General features: G+C 42.6%; 1 protein-coding gene across 2 annotated transcripts in view; it reads left to right on the plus strand.

The window, feature by feature from the left end:
• Positions 1–3831: 3831 nt before the first annotated feature.
• Positions 3832–25313, plus strand: part of adcy1a (adenylate cyclase 1a) — a gene marked incomplete at both ends in the record, with an annotated part of 37164 nt that continues 15682 nt past the window's right edge. For both annotated transcript variants that reach the window (XM_079267041.1, XM_079267042.1), the window contains 8 exons: positions 3832–4446; positions 5811–5960; positions 7711–7829; positions 12294–12405; positions 17876–18003; positions 20117–20279; positions 21821–21958; positions 22455–22610. In XM_079267041.1, coding sequence (XP_079123167.1) covers positions 3832–4446; positions 5811–5960; positions 7711–7829; positions 12294–12405; positions 17876–18003; positions 20117–20279; positions 21821–21958; positions 22455–22610 — 1581 coding nt within the window. The remainder of the gene's footprint in view (positions 4447–5810; positions 5961–7710; positions 7830–12293; positions 12406–17875; positions 18004–20116; positions 20280–21820; positions 21959–22454; positions 22611–25313) is intronic.

The following is a 25313-nucleotide window of genomic DNA, read 5'->3' on the forward strand; positions in this document are numbered from 1 at the left end:
ATGCGGTTCACAAGGTCTTTTAGTGGCTGTATGAATATCAGTTTGTGCATGAGAGCTGGTTTCTGTGTTCATCTATTCCTGTCCTCCACAAGAGAGGCATGGAGCTAATTATGTTTGTATGAATGACAGCAAGCAGGTTTATTCATGAATGCAAACAACACTGCAGCAGCTTCCCCAGCCTCGACAGAGGGCTCCTATTCATGAATGTGCTGAAGATCCCAGTCTACTAAGCTCCCATTTATCTGTCTTTGTGTCTCCCTGCCAACTGGCTGCCATCACACGCGCGCACGCACACACACACACACACACACACACACACACACACACACACACACACACTGGGTCCATGAGCAGCAAATCACCTGGCTATGATTACGAGAGCGGGGCGCCTGTCAAATCAAAATCAAAGCTGCAATCTCAGGGTCACCCGGTTTGAGGCGGTGCTAGACTTGGTCTGACGTTTTCAAAGTTCATTATACATTTATGGATTTACTCGCTCTACACACGGTACCCGCGCACACATCCCCGTACCACACACAGCTACCACTGCATCTCTCCCCCCTTCCCCCTCCTCCACTCACCCACCTTCTGTGTTTTTGCATGGCTGGTGGAAAAGGTTTTGTGTGGTTTCGGCCGTCACCTCTGAAGCTTTCATCTGCACAGCACCCCGTCCACGATGTCAGGGCCTCAATTCGGAGAAATGTCAGTGAGCGCAATGAGCCGGCAGGGCAGGGCGCTGTGTCACCGTGGCGCAGACAGATGCAAACTCATCAGCTGCACTCATCATCTCAAACCACCTGAAAGAAAGTCAGAGAGAGAAGACAGAGGAGAGAGAGAGAGAGGGAGAGAGCCAGGGTGTCAGATTGGGAAACACCTCAGTAGCATATCAGTCACAACTGTTAGCCTTACTGCCTCTGTTGCCATGGCAACGGGGGACTGTCAAGGCATCCTGGAGGGAGTGATGGTCCGAAAATCTGCAGCTGTCACTTACTTCAGGAGAGAGAGAAATGGAGCCAGCGTTGTTTGTGTTGCGCTGCCTGGCTGCTGTATCACTTCACTTTATGGATAAGACGCTGAACAGGAAGGATGAGACACTTTTGAACGGCGCCAGTGGGGATTTAAGATGGAAAATAATGCTGGATTTGATGCTTCAAAACAACCTGTAGCTGCTTGAGGTTTATTTATAGAGCAACATGAAAAAAGGAATGTTATTCTCTATGACAACAATTTACAGGAGAGAAGACAACGTCAATGGCAGATGCAACACTTGTAGACCTATTGAGTAAAAACACGCAAGTCAGTGAGTTCAATCTACAATTTACAAAAGTGATGAAGTCGGTTAAAGCAAGACTATGACTTGTTTTTAGAGGTGCTTAAAAGCCTCAGCTGATGATTCTGTCCTAGACTTATTCATTGTTGTGCTTAGAAATGCTAAATACAAAAAATTGAACAGAAATTGCATTCTAGAAGAGACATATCTTTGCAGCTTATCAACCATATTCAATGGCATGTAAGTCCACGGAGAAATTTCTACACAAGCTTTGAGCTTGACATCTTCAGACTGAATATGACAGTGCAGGGAATTTAGAAAGAGAGCGGGTGAGCTCTTCTCACCATTAGAAGAAATCGTATTGGTCTACCCTCACGTATAGGGCTCAGAACGTCTTTCTTCTTGATCTCGTCTCTGCACCCTATTGATTCCAAACACGCTGGGCGATAGTGCATATTGACCACATAGTAATTGACTGTGCGCATGGAGAGACTTTTTTTTCCGGCTTCACATTGACTTCTTCATTGATGACTTCCTCAGAGGTTTTAGCGATCTGAGACAAGCGTGACAACAAAAAGCAAGGTCATGGGTCAGGCCAGCAAAACATTATTTATGTTAAGCTGTGAGAAGGAGTCAATTATGTTAAACACATACTGATAAAGGATTGTATTAATATGTGAATTATTGTCTATTTTTCCCAATCAATCAAACAGACAGATTCTACAGGTCCTTGATCACGGACGCGTAACACCCACGATCCAATTCCCAGCTATAGGTAAACACTGTTAGCTCTCTCAGCACTGTTGCCGTTGTTTGCACTGTTCCTGCTGTTGGCCCTGTACGCTGCCGGCTTAGCCGTGTTGAGAGCCATTTGGAGGCAATTCCTCAATCCTATTTATGCTCTAAATTCCACTGATCCTAATGCATGTTTCCTTATTATTAAATCAGATTACCAGCACACACCAAATCTGGGGCCATGTGCTACTCCCTTCCCATTGTATATGAGTTGTACTCAGGTGAGCTAATGTGATATCCAAAGACCTCTGCTGTAAATATTACCAATTAGTTTACACTACAACTAAAATGTTCTCCCTTTTGATGTTCTAATCTCATGCAGCCTTTTCCTCTGCATTTCCAATGATGATGATGTAATTCTGCTACTGTAATTTATGCTATTTTGCTGACATTCATTCTTTTTATATTGATTGTTTATATTTATTATGTTTTTTTTATTGAAGCAGTTCTTTATTTTGTTCGTGTTTGTTCTACAACTTCTTAATTTTGAATTAAACTCATATTCAATGACCAGAACATGATAAACACAACCCATTTTGCATGACTCATCTCCATTTTGATACAAGCACATTTTGGGATATCATTGTATTCTTAAGATGCTTGTTTTTTTTCTTTTACTTTTCTTCATGTCAATTATTGCCTTTTTGTACTGCAGCTTCCACTATTTTGCAGAATATTCAACCTTAGTTCACTTCCCATACTTTATTCCACAGTTCTGTTCATAACACTAATGTGTCCTTTTTCTATTCGTATTTGTTTTGCAACGACCGGATTTAGATCTGCGTGGGTTTTCAAGTTACAACTCAAAGTCAAACCTACATATTGCAAATAAATACACACAGTATATGCACAAATGCACACACACAATAGTAAAATATGCACAAAACATGCCCTCAATCATAACAATGGTGCATTACAATTTAAGATGCACGCCATTACTTATACATTTTCCTTGTTAATTCGGGAAGAGGGCTATTTTTAGCCTCCCGATTATATACGATCCCTCTCTTCGGGTTTTTTCTGTTAATTCTCTGCGCGAAATGAGCACTTGACTTTGCAATACAATATATGAGGGGAAGAAATGCAGGAAAGACCAAATTGTTGCTATATTGGACCATCCACCGGTGCAGATGGGCTATTTTTAGCGGGGAAAATCAGCACTGACTGCAGACACTGTGAGGGGAAATCACCAGCGCTGTGTTGCTTCTGTCTTCACCCAACCACTGACATTTCACTGAAGCGAATTAAAGCGGGAGAAGGGCACAGAGTATAATAGTCACTGTGTGTGTGTGTGTGTGTGCGTGTGTGTGTGTACGTGCGCGAGAGAAGGAGACAAAGTAAATCAGGAAAAATATTGCCAAATGAGTTTGAGCAGTCCTCGCCGAGTCTCGTGGTGAGCTATTTTGATTATCATCTTACAAGCGCTTGATCCTTCCAGTAACCCTGTGTGAGGCACCGCAGGTGGTCCGAGAGAGAGAGAGAGAGAGAGAGAGAGAGAGAGAGAGAGAGAGAGAGAGAGAGAGAGAGAGAGAGAGAGACGTGATGCACATTGGTCGGGCTACTTTTCTGACGACACACCAACAATCGTCAACCTGTGGATAGGGCGCGCGTTGCTCTGTTCCCTCCGCTGCCACCCTCTCCCCCTCTGACACCGAGCCCGACCCTCGGACATCCAGGACGCATGAACTGGGAGAGGGTGCCGGTTCGATTCCCGAACGGATGTCAGGAACCGAAAAGTTGAAGGGGTCGTGCGCCGTCCCCCCTTCATGAATGGCCGGAACATGGAGGAGGTGCCTTCCGAAACAGCCAAGACCCGGCGGAGGAAGGGTCACTGCCCGGCCGGCGCACGCCTGGGCGCCATAACCTGCGAGGACGAGTTCAACAGCCAGGAGCTTGAGACTCTCTTCCAGACCTACAACCTGAAGCTGGAGCAGACCGCCACCCTCAAAGCGCTGGCGGTGCTCATCGTGGCTGCGTCGTCACTTTCGCTGGTGGAGCTGCTGTCCAGTCCGCGTCTCACCCTGTCCAAGGGCTCCTACCCGGTGCATTGCGTGGTGTTCCTGTCGCTGTTCATCGTCACCAACGTCAAGTACCTACAGGTGACGCAACTGCAGCAAATAGCGAAGCTGGCCCTGCTGTTCAGCTTCACCTTTGCGCTGCTCTGCTGTCCGTTCCCGCTGGCGCTCGGTACTTCGGAGCCGCTGAGCGCCGCTGCCCCTGAGCAAGGCGTGTGGCAGCTCATGCTGGTCACCCTCGTGGCTTACGTGCTGCTGCCGGTGCGGACGCTGCTTGCCGTTTTGTTCGGGCTGATGCTGGCCACGTCTCACTTCATTGTCATAGCGACGTCGTTCACGGGAATGAAACAGAAGCTGTGGAGACCGGTAAGTGCTGCACCATGCATCCTGGTCCAGCTCTTAATAAGTCACTCAACTTTATTGACTTATGCCTTATACGGTTCTTTCACTTAATGTGTCAACTTATCGAACAGCTGGTTGAGTCACCCGTTCACTCAAAAACTACAGCCCAAGAGACTGAGCAACTTCTCCAGTGAAGACCACAGTATGAGCTCCGAGTAAATGTAGGAAGTGGTGAAGCTAAACAACATGCTGACTCATCCGACTTTCCCCTGGAGAAGAAAAGGTTAAAATAAAACGCCCCCAGTGATCGATATCAGCTGCAGATAGGTGTACAATTGGAAGCGAGCAGAGAGTTTCCCTTTAGCGCACCTCAGTAATGAAGCAGACGAGGAGCTGTCCAGCTGCCGGTGCTGAAACAGGATCCGCATACACAACTTAGTGCTTATTATTGACTGCTCCTTGTGCCCCATATTGTCGGTTTAAGTAATAATTTTAGTGTTTTTTTTAGTGTTTTCTTTTTACAAATATGGTTCAAAATAGTTTCTGAGTTATGTAATATCTTGATATTTCTGGTCCTATAAAACCGTAGTTCCCAACCGTTTTGGCTAGTAACCCCTATGTCTACTTGCATCCCCTCCTCAGGTTACAAGTTGAATTGGACAGTGACCAGTTCCACCAAAGACCAATTCTTCCTTCTCAAATTGCTTTGTTTGACATTTTGGTGTCTTAAAATGTACCATAATCAAGTAATCCACAAAATGAAAATGTAAATTAGAAAAAAGTAAGAAAAATGAACTAAATCAGTGGTTCAGCAGCGTGTTAATCAACAAATGCGCCTAGTTCAACCAAAGGGTATGGTTTTCTATATTTGAGCTTTGAAGACCTGAAAACTGCAACATCCTTCTGTGTAACAGAGATATGGTTTCCCCCGCTGTTAATCCTTTCATGACCCCTCAGGTTTATTCTGCGTCCCCTTTGCATGAATCCAGATCCTTTGGTTGGGAGCACTATCTGTGGAAGTTTATCCTTATTTCGGTTTTGCTTTAGTGTGAACCGGAGTGAAGTCCTATAAGTTAATGATGTGGTGTGTCATCCATCTTGCTGTGACGTATTGAAGTTACTTATTCTGGTAGCCATTTCCACTGTATGGCTATTGTGTCTTTAAGTCACACCCGCAGTGCGATTCATGTTGTAATCAATGTGCCGACCTGGAGGTTCGCCATTTAATCCTTCCTATGGATTACTCAAGGATTGTGAAGTCTAATCCAGCCAGGATGTATGATTGCACACAGAGATGCACATATGGACATGTGTGTTCCCTCAGGCTCACATGCAGGATGTAGATGCTGCCAGCTTTGTTTGGCATGTCTGTTCTTGTTTGTGTGCAGCTGGTGGCCAACGCGGTGCTGTTCACCAGCGTCAACTTGTCCGGGGTGTTTGTGAGGATTCTCACCGAGCGCACCCAGAGGAAAGTCTTCCTGCAAGCCCGCAACTCCATCGAGGAGAGGCTGAAACTGGAGGATGAAAATGAGAAGCAGGTGAACTTGCACAAACACACGAACATGCACAGATAGATAGACAACAGACAGCAAGACGATGATGTGTGCACACATTTAACCTCGCCTTGAGGGCATATGTTCATGAGATCTTCACAGTCTCTCGAGAAGTGGTTTTTTTTTAGCTTTTTTTCAAAGGTTTCAGATGCCAATGTATTCTAACAACCTTCCCACAGGCACGCAGTAACTATGACAGCGGCTATTTAAGGAAGGAACAATTACTGTGGCACATGCACCAGCACCACACGTTCCACCCCCCTGTGCGCGCACCTACTTAACAAAAGAACAATCAGGCAACTTTAACACACAGAAACACTTTGTTATGACCCGCACCTCCCCACCCGGTACGAAACCAACCTACACCAGTTGTTAGACAGAGAATGAATCATCCGATGTATGTAATATGCCTCTATACACGTCTCACCTTTGGTATACACAACACTGGTGAGCGCACATGCAGGCATAGCAGCTGTGCTTTGTAGATTAGTTGATGATATGCTGTGTTTTCCGCAGCAGTAACAGGCTCCCTTCTGACAGGTAATTACACAAGCAGATTGCTTTCTTGGTCCCCCCCCCCCCACCCACTCCAATAAAGGTTGCAGTGTATCTGGGTGAGTGGAACACACACAGACCCCCTGATTGGCATCCATCAACAGCCAGCCAACATCCTGCATCCAGGCTGCTGTTTATGTGACCACCAACAAACGGCCCGGATTTGAATCTCACTGCTCAAACATGTTTGAGCAGTGAGATTCAAATCCGCAGGTCTCTGGTTGTCACTCGGCTGTTGCTCGGGTTTTGAGTTGGATCTATAGGTTGTATTGATTCTTCACCATCTGTAGGCTGCGTGCTGGGCGTCTAGGTGGTAAATTGACTTCTCAGTTTAATAGTAAGCTTAATGGATCCTGAGGACAGGGAATCTGGATTTTTAAAATGAGAGAAAGTGAGCCAGTGGTTCATTAATAAACCACTGTGAGGAGAGTCGTATAGTCAAACGGAGCACACGGGGAATTAAGCCGAGGGCGGATCAGAGAAATGGGAATTAGAACACGTTTAGGGAGGAAGAATGGAAGAGATTAATAAAGCAGAGATAAATCATTTCAATAAAACAACCACACCTTCACACTTTGGTTATCATTACTTTTACACCTGACATGAGCACATATGGACAAACCCACTTCCACACACAGCCTCCAACAGGGAAGTGTGATGGCTGTTTCTAGTTTAGTTTTTTACTCACGGGTCAGAAGCAGCTGTGTGAATCGATGTCTAATGTGAAACAGTGCTGGAGGGAGACACAGGAGAGCCCCGGCTGCTTTTATAACCTGCCTCTCAACAGCTACTCAGCAGAGACGCCTGATGATTCATTGTGCATTCATAATCGTTTGACATCCTGCGAGAAGTTCAAGAGTATTCAAGAGTACTCTGTGCTGCTGCAACTGAGTCGATTCACTCACACAAAAAAACAACTTGCTGATGCGCGAGCTTGAAAAATAATCCTATCTCGTTACGGATCATCAAAATATTTGATAAAATAAGAAATTAAAATTTTCAGTCATATTGGAATTCTGTTTGCGTCTGAGCAAAGAGCAGATTGTTCATATTTGTGTGCTTACAGCTGCATGAATACAAACACACAGTATATACATTCGTGTCCTCCCAGTTAAAAGTCCTCACGATGCCTTTTCTTCTGTTTTAACCCCCCCGCCCCACACACACACACACTCCTCAGGAACGTCTGCTCATGAGCCTTCTGCCCAGGAATGTTGCCATGGAGATGAAGGAGGACTTCCTGAAGCCGCCTGAACGGATCTTTCACAAGATCTACATCCAACGTCATGACAATGTCAGGTACGGAGGTGTCATGGCAACTGTGGGCAGCAGAGGCGTGCGGAGGGGTCAGAGTGTTTTGATCCAAAACTCACCTGCTGTGACGCCAAGGAGACCAATTCAAGTTTGTCATTAATGCAGCTATGCAATCAAAATACCTAAAGGGTAGAAAGAGAAAACGGACAACGCACTGTTGCCACCACCAGCGATTTTCTTAACTCAAGGTTCACTTAGTATCAGTGTAATTGTTGGAATGCTGTTAAGCATTCCAACAATAAAGAAACAATAAAGAAACAATAAAGAATCTTTATTCAACTTCTTCTATTTCTTCCGTCGCACCGCTTCTCCTCCTTTATTTTTTAAGCTACAGAAACCGTTCAACTATTAAAATGTTCAGCTCTTTCACCAGAGGGGTGCTATGACGTTTCATATTTCTAACCTTATACTTTTTGAATTATTAAGCTTTTTATTTTTTCAATAGGATCTCTATGGAGAATATTTTCAAATGGCTTCAGGCACACAGGTGTTCGCGATTGAGCCAATTAGTGATGTTGATAAACACACAGACTCACAGACACACGCGCACATACACTCCTCTCCCTCTCTCTCTTTGTCTCTCATACAGTCATTCAGGTATATATTTGAAATATAGGTAAATATTGAGCAGAAGCAGCTTCGTGGCTTAACCAAACTCTAATAACACATTTAAAGCTGCAATTGATATTTCTATAATAACAATGTATGAAATGACAACGTGACAGGGGGTCGCTTGATGAATCTACAGAGAACTGGAAGAGCACTCGGAGAGCGGAGATCATTAGTAAAATAATGCGTGTATTCGTCCTGTGATTCCAATCCGCTCCACAATGTATTGGGTTGGTCATTGGCCCATGCTACACCCTTCCACCAAGTCTAATGACAATCAGGCCAGTCGTCTTTCCGTAATCCGTCAATCAGACGAACAAACCAACAAACCGAACCGGAAATATAACCTCCTTGGTGGAGGTAACAAGGTCTGAATGGAGCTTTTGGTTCCAGCTCGCTGTTCAGCAGTTCAGTTGTAACTTAGTTCTGGTTCACTCTCCTCGCATTCATGGCATCGTTTTTGGTCGCAGCAGGCAGAAGTTGACAGCATGTAAACTCAACTATAGAACAAACTTGCTGTTTCCAGCACGTCAAATGCAAGGTCTCTCCGTTTTATGTCGTTGTTGAATATCTTAGGGTTTTGGACTGTTGATCAGACAAAACATGCAATTTGAAGACGTTATTTTTGGAGTTGGAAAACCTTGATCCGCATTTTTTCACTATATAAGACAAAACAATTAGTTGACTAATCATTAACTAATCGACCACTTGATGATGAAAACAACTGCTAATTATTAATACATTTTGCTGGGAGATTTGATTTTGCATAAAAAACAGCAAACATTCACAGGTTCTAGTTTTGCTGTACAGTAAGTTGTATCTCTTTGGGTTTTTGAATGCTCATTGCACAACAAAAAGCTATTTGAAGACATCCCCTTTGGGTCTGAGAACTGAGAAATATTTAAAAAACATTTGATATAACAAACAACACATTAATTAGTTGATTTGCTGAAGACAATTCACAGTGAAAACAATTGAAACAAGAAGTTGTGCTGCCCTATCCCTGTAAATTCCATCAGCCTTTTCAGCAGCCACCTCTATTGCACTTGTAATGAGGAAAATATGACAGAGCGTGAGAACCTGGCCCGACTTTGAGCTGATTACGTTCCAACGAGTCAGGAAAGAGAAATGGAGAGCTGTATCAGTGCTGCTGAGTGTGGGAGTGGAGGGCTAGGTAGCATGTCAACAGCACTCCTGTCAAGAGACAGTCCTCTCCACTCTCCGTCTCTCTCCGTCTATCTGTCCGCTCGGCTCCCACACAGCTCGGGAACACCACCGCTCGTTCACCCGCCTTGCTGCTGAACTGACGTACGGCCAAACGTCACGCTGCTGCACCCAGCGAGCCAGCTCCCGCCCGTCTCCAGGGAGCTGCTACAAACAGACACACATGAACCCGTTAACACGTGGGGGTAGAAAAAAAACACACAAAAAAAATGTCACCATTAGTTCGCTGAGCATGGGGCATGACATCTCCCTGATCTGGCCCCCCTTTGATGTGGCCCCGAGAACGTTTGATCCCATACCTATTTAACTCTGCCACTGCAATGCTCTCCCTCTCCACCGCCGCCCCCCCCCCCCACCCTGCCCTCCTCTCGCCTTCTCTTCCTCACCCACCAGCACGACCTGCAGAACAGCGCCATTCAAAGACAAATCACACAACGGAGCTCTTCTGTCGAGCAGCTGTCGTGATCCCGGCTTTGCATACATCAGGCTTCTGAGCAACTATATTGAGCTGCCAAAAAGATCAAAGCAACTCATTCTCAAATGCAGAGGAAAGGCCCTCTTTATGCTCTGCTGGTTATTACATCTCAGAAATGAATGCTTTCACGAGTATCAAAAAGTGTCAAGTACTGAAAGCTGGCAATGAATGTCTGGTCACCTTGTTTACATATTCTTTGAGGTTTTATTTCCATTGTTAGGCTATATTATTGAGACAAACTTCATGTGCGGTTGCTGGGGTTTGGACAACATTTAGCGAGACTGTTCTCACAATAAAACACGAGCATAGCATGCCAATATTTGCTAACTGGCACTAAAACAGAGGTATAGTAACAGAAGAGCTGATGGGGATGCCATTAGCATGCCATTGCAAGTATTTGGTCATAAACTAATGTACTGGTCTTATTAATAGTCTGACCTGATGATGGCATTAGATGAAAAGTTAATGGATCACCGAAGTGATTACAATTGATCCATTGGAGGCCATAAATGTCTGTACAAAATATTGTGGTTTTCATTCAAATTGTTGTTGAGGCATTGCCAGGCGGCAACCTCAGGTTCTGCCGAGTTAAGCCAATGTGAACGTGTCTTACAACTTGCATTCTCTCTACTGAACTGCAGGGGGCGACTCCTCCGGTTGCAAAATAAGTCAGATTGTATGGAGGTGGTACGATGGGGGAGCGATTTTTTGACACGTTTTTTCACCTCTTCATAAATCCTGGGCACTGCACTGCTACATCCATCATGCGTCGCGGAGTTGGGATCACATAGTATCCACAGTATACGCAAACAAAACAAAAATTGACGAATTGAAGGTCCGCTTTTTCAAGAGCTTTCAACCGCTTCTCATGTTCTTTTTCAGTGATTGACAACAGCTTTTGAAAAAACTAATTGACGTTGAGTGGAACATTGAGTTAAAAATTCATGACCACAAAATCATATACATATTTTTTCGAATAGACAATTTTAGTGAAATTAACAGTTTTCTCGGGAAAATATCTGAGTAACTCATCAAAAAAGTGTTGTTTTGGTCTCATATCAGCCAGACATATTTGTTAATCATACACAGCCCTACACACAGCCCTACACACAGCCCTACACACAGCTCTACACACAGCTCTACACACAGCCCTACACACAGCTCTACACACAGCCCTACACACAGCTCTACACACAGCTCTACACACAGCTCTACACACAGCCCTACACACAGCCCTACACACAGCTCTACACACAGCTCTCCACACAGCCCTACACACAGCCCTACACACAGCCCTACACACAGCTCTACACACAGCCCTACACACAGCCCTACACACAGCCCTACACACAGCCCTACACACAGCCCTACACACAGCTCTACACACAGCTCTACACACAGCTCTACACACAGCTCTACACACAGCCCTACACACAGCCCTACACACAGCCCTACACACAGCTCTACACACAGCCCTACACACAGCCCTACACACAGCCCTACACACAGCCCTACACACAGCCCTACACACAGCTCTACACACAGCTCTACACACAGCTCTACACACAGCCCTACACACAGCTCTACACACAGCTCTACACACAGCTCTACACACAGCTCTACACACAGCCCTACACACAGCTCTACACACAGCTCTACACACAGCTCTACACAGTGATGCCTTTACTCGACTGGAGGCAGTGATTTATTTTGGACTGAGAGTCAATAAGATCCATAACACCTTGTTGCCATCTGGCCTCTCAGCAAATGAACGAGGGGCTAAATATCGTTCAACGCCTTCTTCATCCCCATTACAGCAGCTAGCCAGCAGCAGGCATTTAGCTCTGTAATTGATTTAGCGGTTGGCCTAAAAGATGCTTTCACTTATCAGGGATTGGATTATGGTGCTCTTGCTTCACATCTGATTATTATTAGCAAATGTCTGCTGCGGTGTGATCTGTGGGTATTTTAAATACTTGTTTGTGTCGTCAACATGCCCTCTCTGCCTATGTAGAATTTACTTTGTCAGTGTTTTGACAGTTGAAGAGTGTTTCCTTCCTGAAGAACACAAGGAAATCAGCTGTCAGGACAAATTGAGCTCTTCACATCAGATTCTAATTTGTCTCTCTCTCTTCTGACAGCATCCTGTTTGCAGACATTGTGGGCTTCACCAGCTTGGCTTCTCAGTGTACTGCTCAGGAACTGGTCAAACTGCTCAACGAACTCTTCGGGAAGTTTGATGAACTGGCTACAGTAAGTGCTCTCCCTTACCCTCACTGTTACCCCTCAGTTCATTTGCTTCATAAGGAAAATGTTGGAGGGAATAAATGATCCTCAGGAACAATTGATGGATCTCCTATAATTGGTGTTTATACAGTATATACCCATATACAGGTGGTCATCACAACACAGTCATGTTTAAAGGTGACATATAATTAAAAACTTTTTTCAATGCTTGTGCACAGACCCAAATTAGTGCGTAGTGTGACAACCCAGCCACAGTTTTGTGGGCTACTCAGATCAGAAAACATGACGAAATCGGCCTTTTATATTTGGCTCCGCTTTCTATGTCGCATGCAGGTTCATTAGAATCAATCGCACTCCATCGGAGTACCTCCAACCAAAACTTGAGGACCACCTTTGCAAAGGGGCGCCATATTTTTCTGGCGAGCCAATCAGGGCAGACTGGGCTTTTTCGGGAGGGGGGCTTAAAGAGACAGGCACTAAAGCAGAACATGTCGGACAGAGTTTGAATACATGTATATTCAGACAGACAGTATGAGAAAAATAATGTTTTTTTGTTCAAAACTTTAAAGCATGTAAACAAGTTCTTGTAGAAATCCAAAATACAAGCATAAACCTGAAAATTACGATACGTCCCCTTTAATGTAATATTCTTAAACTTTAAAGCAGCTTTACAAGCTCAACAAAGTATCACCTTATAAAGTGTATATGGCGAATAATTAGCCAACAATTGCCTATTTACATATTCGGCAGACGCAGTGACATGGGACATTTATTTAGAGTCATGTTTGTGTCCACCGGATGAATGTAAGTCCAATATTTATTCTCCTTTTAGCTCTGTGTTTGGAGGGAAATATCTGGCTCTTTAACCTCTATGTTTACCAGATAGTGCAGAACAGGTAGCGGACAGTGGGTTTAGAGTACTTATTCATGCCAGAAAGGAGAATGCTGACAGCGATAAGACTGAACCGAAACTGTAGATGTGCAACTGTGAGTTGAAGTGGACTGCAGAGTTGAGCGACCCTTTCACATTACACATAATCATTCTGTCTAGTGCACCAAAAATATAGATTATAGCAGCTTCAACTGTATTAAAGAATTCATGTTCTTTGATGAACACAGTATGTCATAATGTTAACAAAAAAACATAAACATATTTTTGTACTTAATGTCTTAAATTATAATTTTTCCTTTGTTTCCATTGTTGGAAGGTGCATACAACAACAAATAAGTTATCAGATAAATAACTTACCAGCTGATGAATACGCTGATACTGATATATATTATATCGGCAATTTCTAGTGTATTCGGTCTTGGTTTCAGTGAGTTTAGTGTACAACAGGGAGCAACTTACAAAGAAAGTAGATCCATTGAAATCACAGCTTCTGTTATGAAGTTGTCACTGAGCCATCACAGTGAGGAGGCAGGCTGGCGGCAAGTGACACCAAACTGTTGGTCAGCCTGTTTCTCTGCAACACAAAGAGCCTCCAAGAAAATGAAATGTATCATTTAGCCCTGGAGCTTATTTATTATGCAAAGACATATATTGATCTATAGTGAAAGTAAACCTGGAGAGGCTGACTGATAATGAGGAGGAGGAGGAGGAGGAGGAGGAGATGAAGGTCAAGAAGGAGAAGGAATTGGAACAGCGGGAGAGATGAGTGAAACGATTTTTGGACAGAGGGGAGATAACGGCTGAGGAGGTGGAGTGTTTCTGTGTGTGTGTGTGTGTGAGAGAGAGCACTATTGGGACGACTGCGCTTGATAAAGACAGAGAGAGAGAGTGTGTATGGTAGCACACACAGTGCACTTTGTGTCAGTTAGCCTGTGTAGCGTTGTTCTCCGGGAAACAAGATTAGGTGATAATATTAACACTGCATGAGACACACACACACACACACACACACACACACACACACACACACACACACACACACACACACACACACACACACACACACACACATATACACCTACACACATAGTTTTATCATCATAGTTTGGCAGCACACTCGGCCTAAGACTACCTCAACGCATACACATACATTTAAATAACCAACAAGGTGCAGCAAATAATAATAAGCAGAATATTTGTCGATACTTTCTACCATATCTCACGGTTTTCATCAGCAGATGGCGTTGGCTCAGCTTTTATCATCGGGTGACCTACAGTCAAGTGTGTAAGCGTGATCATAACAGGTTGTCATATGTTGAAGGATGATAGTTATGAATATAACATGCATAACTATGTTGTAATAAGTGTATAATCACCTGAGACTATAAGAATCGTTATGTTTTCGTTAGAAAAGCCATTCATAGCTACGTAGGGAGCGGGTCTTCTTCCACGGAGTCCGCCATCTTGCACCGGCATGTTTCTACAGTAGCCCAGAATGGACACAATTTACATTATTGGAAGGCAGGGATAATTAAAGAACGTAGTATTGGTAGTATTGATAAGCCCCGACGTTAGGGTGCTTTTTATTCGTACTTTTACATTTTTTTATGTCATTTATTATAAGCTCAGCTCTCTCTGTCGTGCTGAGCTTCTCCGACTATACGAACACAATAGACACAAACACAGACACGCAAATAGCGCGAGCAGCCTCTGTTGTGAAGTGAACCAGGGGAAGTGAAAATTACAATTATAATTATAATTAATAAATAATTGTTGCTGCTCTAGAAACAATATTTAGCTATATCTAAATTATAAATAATAAATTCACTTTTAGCATCTTTTAGCTCCACATTTAGATTTTACTGCACATTTATGGTTCAGTCTCGAGCGCTCTCAGCAACCTTGTTAACAGCATCAGCAGTTAACAAACTCTGATATCCCACTGTAGACGACCTGCCCAACAGCAAACAGACAAACTAGCTGATCAAGAAAATGGACCATTTAGCGGCTGAAGAGATGTTTCCTCAGGAGTTGGTGGAGAACAAACCAGAGCTAAAAGCACAGTGAATATTGGACTTAATTCATCCGGTGGAAACAGAGACACAACTCCAGTGAGATGATACTTTTGGATGTTAACCGTCAGTTTATTTTGATGTGTTTTTGCCCCCTTGTGGCCAAACGTAGATGAATTCATCTTTAAAAATGACCAAATTTTGGAATTCTGGATTTGTAAAATGGTACAGCAATTACTTGCGAGCATGTTGACCACAACAACTTTTTAAAGCAATTGTATGTCATGGATGTGTGTTTAACAGCTAGCTGTGGAGTTCTTCTGCCCCCGAAATTGCCAAAACAGTACTGACACGGCTGACGTTTCCCTTTCTTTTGTTACAACAGATTTGGAGTTTGAGTTATTTGTTTATTTGCATATTTATGTAAATTATGACAGTTTATTATATTTACAATTTTAAGGACGAATTGCTGATGTTAAGCAACTTTAAAACATCTTTTAACTGTTTAAGCACAACAGTGTTTCATTAAATTCACAATGATGTAATCATTTTTGGTTACACCCCATTCGCACTAAACGCTCAGCATGCCACTCGTCTATCCTCTTCTTCTACCACGCCAAGATATCGCTTTACACAGTCTACCCTCTCTTCAGACATGCACACACACACACACACATGCACACAAAAAAGTCACATGATCAGCAGGATTATCACTCTTGAGTTCATTCTGCATCTCAGCAATAAGTCATGGCTTAACGTGGGGTGAGAGAGACAGAAGGGGGGGGGGGGAGCAAGATACAAAGTGATATGTGGCTTGCTATCAGTGCGCCAGCTCTCTGAAAGCCATTATATGGAACTCCTGTGATGAGGATATATTGTGTGCATGTGTGTGTGTGTGCGTGCGCGTGTGTGTGTGTGTAGCTGCAGCTGCATCCTAATTGAGATCTATACCCTGTCTTGTTAGCGAGGGAGAAATTCACTTTTAAACCGGCTCTGTCACAGCTACTGAGCCCGTCTGACTGCTGTATGCTACACAACACATTTATTCCAAGGAGGCTCAAACTAACTCAACCATACCTGGCATATACCTGGCATATACCTGGCTTAATGAATCAAGCTAAATTGATGACACAGATTTTTCCCCGAATTTGGCAAAACGTCACCTATTAGCTGCTCCAAAAACCCAAATGTGTCTCCAAAAACGCACACAGATACCTTTCTCCTGAGACATGGCATGATCATTTCTCTCTCATTTCTGTTTACGCACACACATGCAAACAAACGCACGCACACACGCACACACGCACACACACACATTTTTCTTCCTAGCGCTGGGATAATCATCCACGTTCTGAATCCTCATATCCTCCCACGCCAGCATCTTTCTGCTCCCATGAGTAGAAAACCAGAGCGCCCGTCTCATCTCCGCCTCTAACCCTGCAGTTGTCTTGAATCCTCTGTATTTGTTTGTGTGTGTGTGTGTGTGTGTGTGTGTGTGTGTGTGTGTGTGTGTGTATTTGTCTCTCAGAGGCTACCTGCAGGCTAAGCTTTGTGGGGTCTACCATTACGATTTTCTGATGACTGTGATACAGCGCCAAATGGAAACCCTGTGTGTGTACAACAAAACCAAAATACCTGTACTGTATGTTTGCATGTAACCATGCTGCTGTTTGGGTATTATTTCTGCAGGTATGTTTGTTTATGTGTTTAGGTGTTGTAAAGGTGTGTGTGTGTGTGTGTGTGTGTGTATTGGTGTTTTTGTCTTCGTTGCAGAGGTTGTGCACAATGTGCACTGTGACAAATAGCTGATCTGTCTGGGAATGTGTGGGCGGGATTCTACTTCAAGAGCATGTTAGAACAATTAGAGTTGGCCTCAAATGCAAACATACACATGGTTGCACAAACATGGTTGCACAAGCACACACATCGGATTTGCATGAGTAGAGATGCATCCACGCAGTTGCTGTACAGTTAGATCTCGTAAAAGTACAACATTTCTTAATCTCAAGCATGACCAACTTTCAGCTGTAAAAATGGTCTGCGTCATGATTTCAAACTTTTGCTTCTTTCCCAAGAGAAACTATTTGGAGTCATCAAGTTTTGCTTTTCATCAGCAGCATGGGTTTGAAATCGCAATGGTCCTGTGATAATAAGTGACTTGTGGCAAGGCATTAAAACTCTATAAAAATTGCGATCCAGATCCAAATCCAAAGCCAGAGAATTGGATCCTACAATCTATGACGGACTATTAGGTCGACTGTTTAAAACAAGACTCAGGAGTTCAGCTATGCTAGTGGCACAATGCTGCTTTTAGCTAAATGCTAATAGCATATTGCTAACATGCTCACAATGGCAATGGTAACATGCTTCTGTTATGCAGGTATCATTTTTAACCATGGCCGACATCTTAGCTTTGTGTGTTAGCATGCTAATTAGTCGAATGAATGAATGAATGATCAGAAAAAAAAGAGTGGCTATTCCCTCATTCCAACTAACATAGTCCATCTGGTGGACTCCGGAACGTTGTTTCAAATCATCATCTGTCCGTGTCTTTCTCTGTGTCCGTCTGCAGGAGAATCACTGCAGGCGGATAAAGATCCTGGGGGACTGTTACTACTGTGTGTCAGGCCTGACCCAACCCAAGGCAGACCACGCCCACTGCTGTGTGGAGATGGGTCTGGACATGATTGACACAATTGCGTGAGTCAACATAACCCACACCAACATAAACACACACACCCACGTCTTCTCTACAACATCTGGGCACTAACAGGCACGCGCAGCCGGGCCGGCACTACAGGAGCTTGGACTACAACACACAGAGAGGGAGCGCAACTTCATTCTCTGCTCAAGTAGAACATGACTCCACTATAGCTTCATATTGCAGATAGTTGATGCTATATTAATGCTCTGAGAACCTGAAGAACCTTTCAGTAGAAGTAGTAACAGCACAGTGTGGAAATACTATGTTACAAGTAAAGGTCATACATTCAAATGTTTACTTGAGTAAAAGCATCAAAGTACTGGCATCAGAATACTGTGAAGTCCCCAAAGTAGAATGGCCCATTTCAGAATAATGTATATCATATCATTAGGTTATGATTATGCATTAATGTGTTCATCACTTTAATGTTGCAGCTGGTAAAGATGGAGCTAATTTCAATTATTTCATATACTGATGGAGAGCTTGTTTCTCCATGGGAATCAAAAGAGTTCGATTTTTCCACAATACTACGTCGTCGTCTCTTTGTTGATTCTATTTTGTACCATATATCGGAATCTGCAAAGTAACTAGTAACTAAACTTTAGTTACTAAAGTTATCAATTGAATGTTAATTAAAATGAAAACACACAATTAACCTCAAAACTGTACAGTACTTGAATAAAAGTACTGAGTTACTTTCCAACACTGACAATTATGAGTAATCTATGTTCAAAAATGAAACTGATGGAAGTTTACGTCATACTGAACTGATGAGAAATGTAATAAAGTAAATCTAAACACTATTTGTGAACTTATGGTAAGATATTTGGATGAGCACAAAAACAGTTGCTAATTTGCTCATTGTAATAAAAAGTGCAGCATTGCTTCATGCACGCCCTCTTTGAGAGGCTCACAGTCATGAATGTTTGGACACAACAAAGCACTCATGGAGACATCCATGTAAATCTTAATATTGACAACAGATAATTGTTGCTGAGACAAAGCTGAGACAAATTCAACTTGTGACAAATTTGCAATCACACATGCTTACCCCCAACCGCCCAGCTGCATGTTGACACACACACACACACACACACACACACACACACACACACCCTCATTCCCTTGTGTGAGTCTTTGCCTGTCATGTTATTTCCCTGCTGCTCTGAGTGGATGGAGGCTGCTGTAGGAGTCCTTTATCTCAGAAGACAGGTGCTGCCTTACACACTCTTCCCTCTGTCTCTATGCGTGTGTGTGCGCGTGTGTGTGTGTGTGTGTAACATCCCTTCTTAAGCCTGATGCGCAGACCAAATTTTCTTTTCCGCCACCCTGTAAACATATACACAAACATGGTGGCTGACCTTTCACTGGTGATGTGGAGCTTTGTGTGGGGACTTACTGGAGAGGAGGAGTCCCGCTCTACCCCCTGTGCACCACAACAAGGGGAGTTGAAGGTGGTCTGCACGCGTACATGCATGCAGAATGGTTTCATTTTGAGGATGCGTTATAGAGTCAGCAAATATAGAGTCAGTAAACCAGAGCTGCTACCTTGACTTAACAAATTTGAGCTTTTCTCCCACATAGTAAAGAGTTTTAAGGCCTTTTGAAGAAGAAAAGGAAACCAGAAACTACTTAGAGAGAGCAGGTATGATGTTTATTATGTTCACCATCTTAGTTTAGTGTGTAAGCATGCAAACGTTTTCTAATTAGTACAAAATAGCAATTACAATTGAGGCTGACGGAAGTGTAATTAGGTTTGCAGTAAAAACGTGATCTTACATAAATATATGAAATGTCCACGACCTCTTAATAACAGCTCATTACGAGGTTGTGGCCAAGGCAGTGGACCCTCCATCTGACGGTGACCTGGATTCTCACACGTTCTTGGATGCACACCTGGTGTCAGAGCAGCACCCTTAAACTAATACTTGTTCTTTGATCCATTGCCTAAATGTTCACCAAGAACGTGGAAACGTGCAAAGATGTTTGACATCCTGCTGACAAACAACCAAACAGAGAAAGATGAATAAACCACGCTGCAAGTAAAATTGTCTCGGCCTTCTTTCAGCTTGAGAGATTCAATTTTGATTCCCCTCATCCCCCCTGCAGGTCGGTGGTGGAGGCGACAGAGGTGGATCTGAACATGCGTGTTGGTCTGCACACTGGTCGGGTGTTGTGTGGTGTTCTGGGCCTCAGGAAATGGCAGTATGACGTCTGGTCAAACGATGTCACGCTGGCAAATGAGATGGAGGCTGGAGGGCTGCCTGGGTCAGTGCTGACTCTTACACCCGCTGAAACTGGACTCTGAGCAGTCACAGTGCAAACGAACACACACACACACGCACACACACACACAGCATCCCAGCAACAAAAATAGAATACAGACTTATAATGTGTGAATCTAATCACAGTAATAACAAATGCATACAGCAATACTACATGTTTTTCCATAGACTTGTCAATATGTCCAGCATAAAGTATAAGCCTGACTTTATTATTGATTCACCAAATATATAACAAATCTACTGAAAACACAAACAACTAAAATGAATTGAGCTGTATTGGTATTGTCCATTTACCCACAGCCTGACATATGTTTTCAAAAACTACTTTACAGAAGAAGCACATTGCATTTACCAAAGGAAAACAAACTGGATACATTATCTTGTAATTATGAATCTGTATTATGATATCATCTCTGTTATGATTTGATAATTACTAGATTTCTATCTAATTGCAGTGAGATTTGTCTCATATAATTATGAGATTGTTTTCAGATACAGATGTTTGTAGTTTGTACGAAGAGTTAAACATGGATGTAGTAAGGATGTCATAATCCTGACTTTTGTTATTATGAAATAATTATCAGATCTTTTCACCTAATTATGAGATATAGAAGTCTGAATCTAGTGCGTTACAAAAATCCAGTATACATCAGACGGTAGATATCATTGAGCTTGGGCTGAATTTTCCAATATATTGTTTCATAGAAGGAGGACTTTGGATTTTGTCTCTTATTTTGGATGCACATTCGTTATGGATCTTTTAACGGACAGTACGAACAGGGGGAATGATTACAGGAAGCAAACAATGTTCTTATCGGCACCTGATTATTGTTTGATGATTTGGCATTTCTGTACTGCAATTTCTTGTTGTCAGCTGATACCGAATTATATCAGCAATACGTTAATAATCATTAGCGAGAGAGAGAGAGAGAGAGAGAGAGAGAGAGAGAGAGCACTTGCGCATGCAAAAAGGAATATGTTATCCAAATGCAGTGGCACAGGTTCTCTAACAGCGGTGAAGTTGAATGGCACAGAGATATAAGCTCTGTTAGGCTTTGGCTACAGATGCTATATGTGTTAGTAGGATTAATTCATTGCTGGTTATGCTCTTTTTATGTGATTTTTTAATAATAGATAAGGATAAAATTGTCACCTTATCTCATATTCAGTCTTAGAAGGTTATTGGGGTGAATTTTTTTAGGTTTTTTAAAGGACAGCAGCTTAAAATAAAAAAGTCCACTCGTATTAAATGAATACTTCATTCAGTAAAACTCATGTACATTAATTAGCTGATTTGCATTTAAAAAGCAATGAAATGAGGTCACCTCATTTTGGCTCAATTTGGTCCCGTTTCAAAGGAAGTTTAGGACTCGTTATCAGATTAAATGAGTCGTTGGGATGACGATTTCTTTGCTCTGAAGAATTATGCTGCTGAAAATAATGAGGGTGATCATGATTTGAGACCTTAGAGTCAGACTTCTCTCACTAACTGCCCTGCGTCCTCTGCTCTTCTTGTGCTCTCAGCAAGGTGCACATCACAAGGACCACCCTGGAGTGTTTGAACGGAGACTACGAGGTGGAGCCGGGCTTCGGCCACGAGAGACACGCCTTCCTTCAGAAACATAACATAGAGACGTTTTTCATCGTGCCATCACACAGACGCAAAGTACGCCATATCATCTTCTTTTTTGCGTTCTCTCTCTTGCTCCAGAGGTGACACATCTATCAGTGTTATAACAGTTAATCCTCTGATGTAGGCGGACACACAAATAACACACAAATAAACACATGACGTATACAGGTTTTTCTAAAGATGCACACTCACATTTTACTGTAAAAATCCCACTCAGGCCTACTGTATTTCCGTGAATGAGACAATTCTGTCTCATTACATTATGATGGTTCAATTCAAAGTTTTATATTTTAAGTTGAAATGTTTTATGAAAGACAGTGCACATACTCTAAACATGGGGGAGGCTGATTCAGAGAGTGGGAAACATAGTTTTCGGCCTTGAATGAAGAACTGTTTCCAGTGTGTAAGGAGATAATATACGTAACCAGGAGCAAAATAAAACCTTAAAATGTTTCCCGTGCCTCTCAACATCTAGGTTGTTCCAAATGTATTCCTGTTCATCTCATTATCTCCGTCTCCTCACTTCCAGATCTTTCCCGGTCTTATTCTGTCAGACATCAAACCAGCCAAGCGGATGAAGTTCAAGACGGTGTGCTACCTGCTGGTGCAGCTGATGCACTGTAGGAAGATGTTCAAGGCCGAGATCCCCTTCTCCAACGTCATGAACTGCGACGATGACGACAAGGTATTTAACAGGTACAGAGTCTGTACCTCATAGAAAATCCTCACTTTTTTATATTTGCATGCATGTGTGGAACACTACTGTGCAGAATAGATAGAAATAGATCTGGGTATACGTAGTAAGAGAAATCCTTTTCATGGGTTTGTGTGTCCATTTGTGATGGAGTGAAATCCTGCTTGGATTCCTAATTTCTCGATTTTGCAGCATCATATATCCTACAGTATGCCTGCAACTACTTGTTGAAAAGAAAACCAGTGCAATAGATATCATGAGCAACTGTTGAGCACTGGCTGAGTGTGTGTGTGTACACGTGGAGCTAATATGTGCATGTGTATATGAGCATTCATTTGAGCTTGTTCACGTGTCGTTCATCATCTTCTTGAGTATATTTGCTCGCTTCGAGTCAGTCACAGTGCCGCTGGTTTGTTCCTCAGTCTATCGATGTTTGGTGGTCGATGATTGGTGTCGTGGACTCACAGGGTCTGCCTGTCAGAAATAGCCTGCTAGCCATAATCCGCCCAACTGTGTGAGCTTGGCCAGGCATTAGTACTTCATGATTCTGATGAGGTTTCACGATGACTGGTAATCACCCACAGCCTGTATCATCGCCTCTAATAGCATTAGCCACATTGTTACATGATTATCCGAGTAGCCAAAATCCTAGCATTGTGACACAGTGGAATTTACGACAGGGATAATTATTTCGGCAAAAAGAATATTACTCATCATGGTGTAGTTGTTGAAAGTGAAACCTGTTTCCATGGGGCAAGACTGCACAGCTGTATGGCATACATGTGGTGTAGGTGCTTCTTAAGACTTAGACACTTCTGCTAGATTCTCCAAAATCCTTTCTCCATCAATTGCATGTGAATATATATTTTTGTTCGTATTTCATATCACAAATAATCATTTGCATCCTTCAACCCCTGTGCACACTATAGGTGCCTCTAAATGCTGCATGTGCATGCTATGCATTCTGCAGTCTTCATTTTTTTAGTGAACCTACAGTGAGCCAAAAAATCAACCAATGAGATGCAATTATTCATTGTGTTTACAAATCCGCAGTTGAAAACTGCACCGGGAACATTTGCATTTTTACAAGAATCACCTTCAACCTTGACAGATGAAAATGAGTCTCAATTAGCTGTTGAGATTGATGTGCAGTATCTAAGATCAGAACAGTAATTATGTTACAACCTCTGCATCACTTCCAGTGCAGCTGGCTGATTAAGTGAGCTGTTTTCAATTTCACTTTGTCGTAGCGGATGTAAATTTGAAGACATTTTCACATTCTATTTATGATACTGTACTGCAGCTGTCAAACGCCTATAAGTGAGACAGAGAACTGACTGGCAACCGCTCTAATAATAGCTCCAGTAACGACTTTAACTATAAATAAGTACAGCGTACAGTATGCGCCTGCTTTGTGACAGATAACGCACGTATAATAACATGCTGTATGATGTTTCAAAAAGGCTCGCCGTATGTATCTGTTGCATACCATCCTTTATGTTTTTTATTCATCTAACTAAAATAGAAGGAGTCTCTATCTGTCTGTCCTTTGAGTTTCTTGACGACCATTCATACGACAAACTTCACACTTGCCGTGTCTATTGCTGAGGTGCAGTGTCGAGTGTGAAGTTGTTTGGATGAACGGTTCTCGAGAAAGCGGCGAGCAGCAATACCGGAGGTCAAGCAATCAGCAGAACGGGCACTGCACTAGTTTTGAAATAGAAAAAAGTAAACCATCCACAAAAATAAAACCTTCCTCCCACACACAACATTCTCGGAAAAAAGAGAAACTTCTAAAACTTGGCAAACATGACATTAAATATGAATAACAAGTAAGTAGTTACAGGTCATTTAAAAACGCAAAACACACCCATACAGACAAAAATTATAAATAATGCACTTTTTATACTTCTAGTGTGCCGCTCTTTACAGTTTGCTGCACAGATAATTATGGTTATTTTCGACTTGAGCCTTATTGTATTAGTTTAATCATGTGTCATGACAACTGAGATTAATGAAAGGCATCTCCCCAGGACGCATCCACATGACTTATGCCAACTCCATCAAAAACTCAATTACTGTTAAATGCACAATACAAATCAAACCACAGTGGAATCTGCCTACATTTGATTTTCTCAATAATTACTGCTTGGAACTTCAGTTTGCTATGACTTTCGTATTAAATTGAATTAGCAGCTGGCAAGTTCATACTTCATTCAGATTGTAAATTAGACCTTTCTAACTGAGAAATATAAAAATGTCCTCTTGTTCACGAATTAATTCAAATTGTACAGCATGTTACCAGGTTAGTGTGACATTCTAGATTTGCCCATGTTAAAGTATGGGCTTATCTTACTGTAACATGGTAACAAGCCAACTAAAACGTTTTTTTTCTAAACATTATCTACTTTACTAATTTGCTAAATATGATACATGCTAACGAAACATTAGCATTACACCAAGCTAACGTGCTAGAATCAAATGGTACATGGTAAATGCCGCATGCTAACTGTAGGCATGTTGACTTGCTAGCCTTTTAGCATTCGCTCAGTCTAAAAAACACCTGAGGCTGACAAGGTACAGCTTATTTAAAAACCAACATATGGTATACTGTACACTTACACACTGTGTGGGGAAAAGGACCTCGAAATAATGCAAGGCTAAGCTGCTGGGAAGTGTAACATACTGATGCCA

The sequence above is a fragment of the Melanostigma gelatinosum genome, assembly GCF_949748355.1.
Source record: "Melanostigma gelatinosum genome assembly, chromosome: 4".
Lineage (NCBI taxonomy): Eukaryota > Metazoa > Chordata > Actinopteri > Perciformes > Zoarcidae > Melanostigma > Melanostigma gelatinosum.